This window comes from Chanos chanos, chromosome 3, assembly GCF_902362185.1.
Source record: "Chanos chanos chromosome 3, fChaCha1.1, whole genome shotgun sequence".
Classification (NCBI taxonomy): Eukaryota; Metazoa; Chordata; class Actinopteri; order Gonorynchiformes; family Chanidae; genus Chanos; species Chanos chanos.
The window spans coordinates 11,937,842-11,946,929 of record NC_044497.1 but is presented as its reverse complement, the minus strand read 5'-3'; the positions used below and the strand labels follow the sequence as shown (position 1 = coordinate 11,946,929).

Sequence of the window (9,088 nt, the reverse complement as noted above, 5' to 3'; positions counted from 1 at the left end):
ACTCAGAAACTCATCTCAGCTTAAGGTGGAGCTTCCACGTCTCTGATCAGTTGATCTTACAATATCTTACAATGTATTTTATAGTCAAGTGTGTCTTGGTTTTTGTTGTGGGGACAAAGCATTTTCTTCTTTAAGTCTTTTTTTCTCTCTCATGAACAATAGCTGTCAATTGATTCATTATCTATTGTGAGAACCCAGTGTGTACTACCGGTTCCCTTGGTTTTTTCCTGTATTTGGAGAATCTTCAAGTGTCTCAAGTACTATTTCCTTTATTGGGCATACACACTAATGCAACAGACAAACGATTTCATTTCACACTTCATTTCACACGCACACTCACACACACACACACGCACGCACGCACGTGTGCGTATGAGTTTGAGCGTGCGTGTGTGTGTGTGTATTAACCTAACTTTTTAAACTGGTTGCCAAATAGATGGCAAAAGTGATACAGTGAGTTATGTGAACCTCATTACACTTGGGAAATCAAGACTTTGCTGGGAAGGAGGTCGCTGCTGAGGGAGGCTCATTTTTTGTGTGGGGGATTTTTTGGGGGAGGCGTACAAGAACTGAAGTCAGCTAATGTTAAATGGCAGCTGGTGAGAATGGGTGTAAATAAATGAGACTGTCTGACCATTTTAATGGGTGTATTGTGCTATCACATGATTATTACTCATGACTAAGAGAGATCTGAGGTGGGGGAGATTCCCCGTGTCTTAAGGGTCAGAGTCAGCATTCGTATAATTGTCACCACATTGTGTCTGTCCTTCATGGAATCAGTCCTTATAACCAGAGGCAATTCCATAAAGTTACAGTACATGCTTTAACATGCTATGTGGCTCACAAAATGAACAATAACTGGATACGCTGTCTTTTATATCTTCTGTAATTGCAACGACACAACAGAGACAGTATTGCAGAGTTGGAAAACAGGGTCATGTTTTTTAGTCTGCATAGATAAAAATCTAAAACAGATAGAGGGGAGTTCCTCTCCTTTTCAGTTTGGCTGTGTTCTTTTTGGGTGGAAAAGTTATGAAAGCCAAGTGGTCATCCTTGGGTGGGGTGTGATAAATGACCTAAACTCTGAGTTAACAGTACAAACACACAAATCAACATTGAAAGATGGGTAAAACTCACAGCTAAATGTCTTCATTTGGGCTCTCTCATCCCAGCACAGATTTAAAGTGGCGGGTTGGTTTTTGTACCATATATTTTTGCAGATTATCTCAGCGCAAACATATTTAGATACATTTCCATATACAATAGGCTCACAAGACAGAGAACTATTGTCAAACCAAACATATTTTTTAAATCTTCAGAAGGCTATGCCTCTGCTGCTAATTTTATGATATTATGATTTCTGCCAGATTTTGATCAAATTTTGCTTTGAGAAATGTACGGACAAACATCTGCTGTGGAGGGAGCGAAAAGGGAACAATTGGACGTCTCTGGTACGTGGTTTAAGATTGCTCATAGTTTTGTCAGTCAGGAGGACAGCATCTTAATGATTTGAAAAACAAAATCCTTTTCACGGGGCAAAAAAACTTGGCGGCGTTCGCACAGTATGCATTTAAAACCAGGAAGTTCTGAACAATGTGAGCCTGAGTCAAACGATAACATTCTTCTCGTGTCCTAGGTATGTGAACTTTCACATTTGTGTTGGACTCCTTTGGGTTTTGTTTTCTTTTGAAATAATCTAAGAGCCCTTCAGTGATTGATGATTAACTGCAAGCTGTACTATGTACTGCGATAACCTATATGGGATTTGCAACTCAAACACTACGGCGTTAAAATACTTTCCTGAGGGGAATTCATATGAAGTTAAAGGTGCAGATCAAGTTTTTTAGGTGATGGGAAAGTGCTCCAATTTATCCTCTTCTCTTTTCTTATGGGAGATCAGGTTTGTTCGTGTGACATGACTCTGCCACGTTCAGTATTTGAGTGGTTTGACGTGAACGCATTTCTCTGTTTTCAGAGAAGTCTTTCTCTGTCAGGGCACGAAGGAAACTGGTTCTTCCAGTAAGCTCTGCACGCTACACTTAGCCTTAAGGCCAGTCAAGGCTGTGTTCACACACATTGAGACACATAGTCAGATAAGTTAGTTAAGTCTAACCTCAGAGTTCCGTAACCTCAGAGAATAGATACTACTTCCCTTAATAATGAGATAAACAGTATCAAAGTTTGCTAAGTGAAGAGCAATATGTACATGCTTAAACACCAAAAAATAAATGAATACATTAGAAAAGAAGAGGAAAGATCTGTAAAATCTTTTTATTTTCATTCTGGGTTTTTTTTTTTTTTTTGGTGGTTTGGTGGTAAAGAACACAAAAGCGACATCTTCTATTTGAAGGGGAAAAGAAGAAAAGCAGACTATCTTGCCAAGCCATTGCATAATTGAAATGTATTCTACCCGAAAAACATTGTAATGCGAATTATATACTCTGTCTAAGACAATGAACATAGAATCACGAGAATTAGTGACTTACACACACAACACATAAGATTTTATGATAGCTGCACATGTATGGAAACACAAACAAGGTACCTTATTCTCAAAGCAGAAAAATGACTTCATGATGCTGTTGTCATTCTTATGTTATATTCAATAAAAGTCTATCGCCAATGCACTTTTGAAGACAGTGTTACCCTGACAAAGATTCATTTTATTGTCTTTCACATGGGTCTCATCCCACTTGCATATTCTGTTGCACTGAAATGAGTCAAAGGTACACTGCTGCCAAAGGTCTCTCAGGTGAAGGCTAGCATTGGTTCCCAGAGCATTCCTCACTGCTTATCTACACCCTCTAGCCTTTCCTACACGCTGGCATTGAAGGATAGCTCCCTCAAGCAATTCCCACCCACAGTTCACTTCTTCATTTTTCTTTAAAATGTCCATGTTTCTCTGTGTTTAGGAATGTGCCTTCTGTGATACTCCCATTGCTCAAATTTTTAAATATTACACATCACATTAAATCTGATAATAACAGTAGAGCTTGCAGCTATCATTTTTCAGATACAAAACATAGAACTGTGTTAAATTGTATCAAAATATTTTTGTATCATACAATTATAGAAATAAATCTTTGAAATAAATAGTATAGGTTTTTTTGTTTGTTTGTTTCAGAGAATCTTTTCACAGATTAAAAGAGTCAACAGCAGTAATAATGAGGTTTAAATGTCCTTCACAAAAGTGTTTCTCACACCATTTTCTTGTGTCTAAGCGGAGACAGACTAAACTAATCAACATATCAGTTGCACAACGATGGTCCCTGACTTTCAATGCAAAACATATTTCCTTGAACACTGTATAAGCTAACTGATTTGGTAAATTAGAGACATCTGTCTCCAGGTAGTCCGACATTTCAAGTAGTACAGGAATACTGCAATAAAAGTATTTCAATAATTGTCTTATTATGGTTAATATTTGAGGTACTTTACTCACACCCCACATTATTGTACACATCAGTCTTTAAAAATATATTCACATACTCATTTATACGTTTATACAGTGCTCTCCAGAATTATTAGCACCCTTGCTGAAGATGATTGAAAAGGCTTATAAAAAATTCAGTTTATCAGGTATTATCTTAATTTTATATTGAAAATAGAAAAAAAAACTTTATTTGAGGTAAGTTTAGTCTGAGAATAAAGCAACCATTAGCTAAAAATAAAATTTTTAAAACGAAATCACATATGTCACAATTATTGGCACCCCAAGAAATTTGAATCAAGGAAATGTAAATGAATTATGATCCCACACATATTTAACTAATTTTAAGTTGGCCTAATCGCTTAGGAAATTCTAAGCAGTCATCAATGATTTCCTGTTTCACTGGGCTATAAAAATGAAGTGACACAGGGCCCAAATCCCTTAGTCATCCATCACCATGGGAAAGATTCAAGAGCATTCCATTGCAATAAGGCAAAAGTGTGTTGACTCTCACAAATCAGGGAATGGATACAAGAAAATAGCTGCTTGACTTAAAATGCCCATATCAACAGTTAGGGCAATCATTAAAAAGTTTAAGAAATTCAAAACCATCATGAACCAGCCTGGAAGAGGATGCAAGGCTATTTTGTCAGCAGCCACAGTGAGGAGGATGGTCAGAGAAGTAAAAGAATCTCCAAAGACCACAGTTTCAGAATTACAGAGTTTGGTAGCATCTTGGGGTCACCATATCCCCAAATCCAGCATAAGACGCCACCTCCATGCCAACAAACTGTTTGGAAAGTATGCTAGAAAGAAGCCTTTCCTATCTTTTTGCCACAAGTAAAAGCACTTGGAGTTTGCCAGATGCCACTGGAACTTTAACTAGGACAGGGTGCTGTGGTCCTTGATTCAAAATTGAGCTCTTTGACTCCAAACCAGGGTTTGAATTACGGGGGGGGGGATTGGAGGGTCTGACCCCCCTAATTAAGACTTGGACCCCCCCCTCCCAAAAGAGGTAAAAACAACAGTTCAGTGGGGTCAAAACATATGTATATCCTATACTATATAGCCCTGGAGAAAAAGTTGACCCCCCCCAAATGGCATTGTATAATTCGCACTCTGCTCCAAACGCTCAGTGTGGGTTTGGCATAGAAATAAAGATGTCTACAGACAAAAGCACCTAATACCAAGCGTAAAATATAGTGGAGGATCTGTGATGCTGTGGGGCTGTTTCTCCTCCAAAGCCCCTGGCAGTATTGTTCGCATACATGGCGTTATGGATTCCAGGAAGTACAAGGTGATTTTAAACCAAAAACTGGCTACCTCTGCCAGGAAGCTAAAACTTGGTATTGGTTGGATCTTCCAGTAGGACAACAATCCAAAGCACACATCAAAACCAACTCAAAAATGGTTAAATAAACATAAAATCAAGCTTTTGCCATGGCCATCTGAGTCCCCTGACCTAAATCCAACTAAAAACCAATGGGTTGAGCTCAAGAGGAGAGCGCAAAAGATCCAGGACTCTGCAAGATCTGGAGAGATTCTGCATTGAGGAATGGTCCAAAATCCCTTCTTCTGTGTTATCAGGTCTTAAAAAACACTACATGAGAAGACACAGTGCTGTTCTGTTGGCAAAAGGGGTTGCACAAGATACTAAATGAGGGGGGTGCCAATAATTATGACACGTTTTTCGGAATAAAATTCATTTTGTGATCACCCGTGACTTTTTTCTTGTGGTAATGGGCTCATATGGAATTTATATATTTTCTTTATTTTCTGAGTAAAGACAATACTTGATAAACAGTAAAGGGAATTTTCATCAGCCTTTTTCATTCATATTAAATGCCAATAATTCTGGAGGGTACTGTATATATATGAAATTGTAAAAAGCTGGGTCAAATCTTTCTGGTAAAAGTTGGAATGATTCAATAAATATTGTTGTGTGGTAGTCTAAGCATATGCTAAACAGACCTTGTGGCATCATCTTCTTAGAGAGAAAAGCAGTGCCTTTGTTCACAAAGCTCTTTGTGTGTTGACATGATGCATTGCAGGTTAAACTTTAAAAGTGCATTTAAATGTTTTCAGCCCTTCATTTCACAGAATTTTCTAAAATCATCAGCTAGAAATTGACAGCATGGCTCATTTACCGTGACTTTCCTATAAGTTTTTATCCAGCCATTGAATATAATTCTGTAAACTACGTACTCCTACAGAGAAGCGTGTTGGCCCAAAAGCAAAAAACATGCAGCCATGGAAACCATCCTCGTAATAGTCGTGGGTAACAGCCACCCCTGCCTCCTCCAAACGTTGCCAATACATCAGCCCGTCATCACGCAGTACGTCATGTTCACAGGTCAGGATGTATGCAGGAGGCACAGCCTTAAGCACCTCCCTTTCTGCCAGGAGTGGAGCTGCCCTAACATCCAGCAGTCCTGGCAGCTCCTCGATCAGCCCAGGAGTTCCATGAGCGGGCGCAACCAGCTTGTAGTCCTTGTGGAAAGCAGTCGGCAGGAGATGGGTCCAATCCACCTTTGCTCTGGCTTCCGCCGCTGCATGACCTTGGTCCAGTGATGTATGATTGTTCACAAGCAAGGATGGTATTAGTCTCTCATCCCCATTAAGGTACCTCAGCCAAAAAAGGGCCATATGTGGACGGTAGAGGATCGGTATGTTCCCATTCTGCTGATAAGAGGGTGTGTTAAAATCCAGAGCTTGGAGAGCAGGGTAGATTAGAGCCTGAACTTTAAACTTAATTGGGACAGTCTCATCCATGGCCATCTGTATGAGGGAGAGAGATGAAAAGTTTAAAGATTGTTTTGCATCCACAGCAATAAATATTCAGGAACATAGTATCCTGCATAAACAAATTAGAGTCCGTGCATTACTATGCATGATGAAAAGTTAGGAAGTCAACTGGTACCGGTACCTGTTGAGCCACAGCAGCAGCAAGGTTACCCCCAGCACTGTCACCTGACACAGCCACTCTGTATGGATCTATCATGTACTGAGCTAGAACCTCCATTTTCAGGATCTGTTTGGAGGCCTGCAAGGCATCATTGAACTGCGTTGGGAAACGCGCCTCTGGGGCTAATCGATAACTAGAAACACAAGATAACATGAGTAAAACTAGCAATTAGAAATATGTTTAACAAACTGTGTGCTAAACTCTTTCCAAAGTCAGTTAAAAAAAAAATTCCACAAATCACACACAAAACAATATTCCATAGTTTTCAGAAGTAATGATGTGGTGTACAGTACAATAACGATTCACATAAGTTGTAGGTAGGTGTTTGTACTCACTCCACAGATACAATGACTGCATCTAGTTTTTCAGCCATCATTCTGCACTGCAAGTCATACGGTTGCATCTCTTTCAAAACAGAGAGCAGAGAGAGAGAGAGAGAGAGAGAGATTCAGTCAAAGGATCATATTCTCCTCATCAATTTTCACAATTTTTTTTGTTGTTGTTGAACTGAAGGGATCACAGAAGAGCTTTTTTTTTTTAGGAATAAAATGGCTATATTCTCAGTATCATGTTCCATGCGTTTAACTAAAAGCAGACATGATTTTTCTGTTTTTGCCACATGAGGGACCCTGTGCTCTACTTGGCCACCTTTTCAGACCATAGGCAAGAAGCATGCTCCATTCACCTTGCAACCAATACATTTAAATGTACCCCATAAATTTACAAGACTCGTGTGTTCATGTGTTAAATCTTCTCTATAAGTTTATACACATCAGTCCACTTACTCCCACTACCAAGGGTCCATCCTCCACCATGGAAGTAGACCACTCCTCTCTTCAGGTGATGCCCTTCTCCTTTTGAGGTAGACTCAAAAACCCGGGCCGGCAGTCCTGCAAAAGTGGTGTCTGTGACCCGTACAGATTCGCTTGACTGTGGGTTCAACATCCCAAACCGTGACATAAGATGGTTTAAGATGAATACATCTTGACTCAGGCCCAATTCATACGCTAGATTACCCTGGAGGAGTTAAAAGAGATCTGCTTAATTTCACACAATTCAGCATGTTTGAGAGTGTCACTAAGCTTTCACTCATGATGTTTCAGAATCTCTGTTTTTTGCTGCAAGTTCCCTTAAGAAATACTTTTCTTGAACGGAAGTAGGATTTTCTCATCAATGCAAAAAAAGGAACAGTTGTGTACAATGTGATTTTGTCTGAAACTATTACCCTGAACAACTGACACAGAAACACTGGAAAGTTGTAAAAAAAAAGAAAAAATAAAGACTTTGGTCTGGATACCACGACTGAATACACCAGTCCACTGATCCTTATCAAATTATTAACTCAAAAGATAAAAACAGGGTGGGAATGGCTCCTAACCAAACTGATTGGTGGAGGGTAGCAGGAAGTGAGATAGACAGACTTGACCTAGCATATGGGCACAGGTGACTTATAGATGACATATACCATATAGGCATATTTTGTACAGGTAATTTACCTATGCATATACAAAGACTAATGATACCAAGTATTGTTTTTCTGGCAGATCCATTCTTCTTCTTCTTATCATCAACATCATTATTATTATTATTATTATTATCTGTAGTATTGTTGTTATTACTACTGGCATCCTTATTGTCCTATTTGGATATGTTGAGTGCATGATTAAATCATTCAAAAATGCAAATTATTTTTTTGATAGAAATGCTCAGGTAAGTTTAACACATATATGATCTGCAGTAAGTAAATCAGTTAGTTATTGCATTTTTAAAATATCAGTTAGTTAATGACCGATTAGTATTCTTGACGTTGCAAGTACACTTGAAGCTGCAAGCAATATTGTGAGAAATTTAGAGTATACGGATAAGTGAATATATGAATAAAACAGTTCACGAATGATAAATAGTCGTTATTATACATGCCCAGTACACGTCGTATCTTACCAAACGCGTAAAGCCACGGAAAATAGCGTCCAAGAACATGAACTTCCAGCGGTCTGATAATGTATTTGGTAGCGGGCGATAAACATAGTATGCTGCTACCACTGTCAGTATCACCGTAGCGACGACAATTGGCCTCATCTTCGTTTTACCTTGATAGACCCGCAAATCCTAGTTCTAATGAAATGCAATGAAGTCCATTTGACAGTGTAACATTGTAGCTCTCCTGTTTTGTCAGACTCCACATGGATTATGAAATTACTAGAAATTTAAAATAAAAGTCCCCTCGCATGTGTAATGCAGAACATGACACTGTCTGTAGTATCTGCTATCTGCTATCTGCTTATACAGGTATGTGGGCCCGCTGAAGGCATTATCTAATAATTGTGTTTTGTTTGTTTGCATGTTTCAACAAATTGCCTATAGTTATACATATGTAACAAATATGTGGTATGCGTTATATGGAACGTTCCTATTTATTTATCCTGGATTTTGCACCTTAAAAGCGAAAAAGCAGGTGTTTTCTTGTGTGATTTTGAACAGTTTTTGAGACATAGGCTCCTGAGGGTAAATGATTTGACAAACCCGTTGTTGAATTGTCATTGGCCGTATTAATCATATTACTATGTCATCAATAACTTAGTTTCATCATGCCACCTATTTATGATCAAAACTGATTAAAATATATTTTCTGATTGCGATACAATTCTTAGCACAATTTTACTTTAACTTTGAAAGAAGATTTATTTCGTATG

The 9,088-nt window shown here is 38.6% G+C and overlaps 1 protein-coding gene across 1 annotated transcript; it reads right to left on the bottom strand.

Annotated features, from left to right (window-relative positions):
- Nucleotides 1-2,252: 2,252 nt before the first annotated feature.
- On the bottom strand, nt 2,253-8,528 carry LOC115806433 (neutral cholesterol ester hydrolase 1). Its single transcript, XM_030767126.1, has 5 exons — nt 8,337-8,528; nt 7,181-7,412; nt 6,731-6,800; nt 6,357-6,528; nt 2,253-6,208 (listed from the first exon to the last, which is right to left on the bottom strand). Exons 1-5 carry the CDS (start codon nt 8,472-8,474, stop codon nt 5,588-5,590), a joined length of 1,233 nt encoding a protein of 410 aa, XP_030622986.1. The 5' UTR covers nt 8,475-8,528; the 3' UTR covers nt 2,253-5,587.
- Between the last annotated feature and the right edge of the window lie 560 nt (nt 8,529-9,088).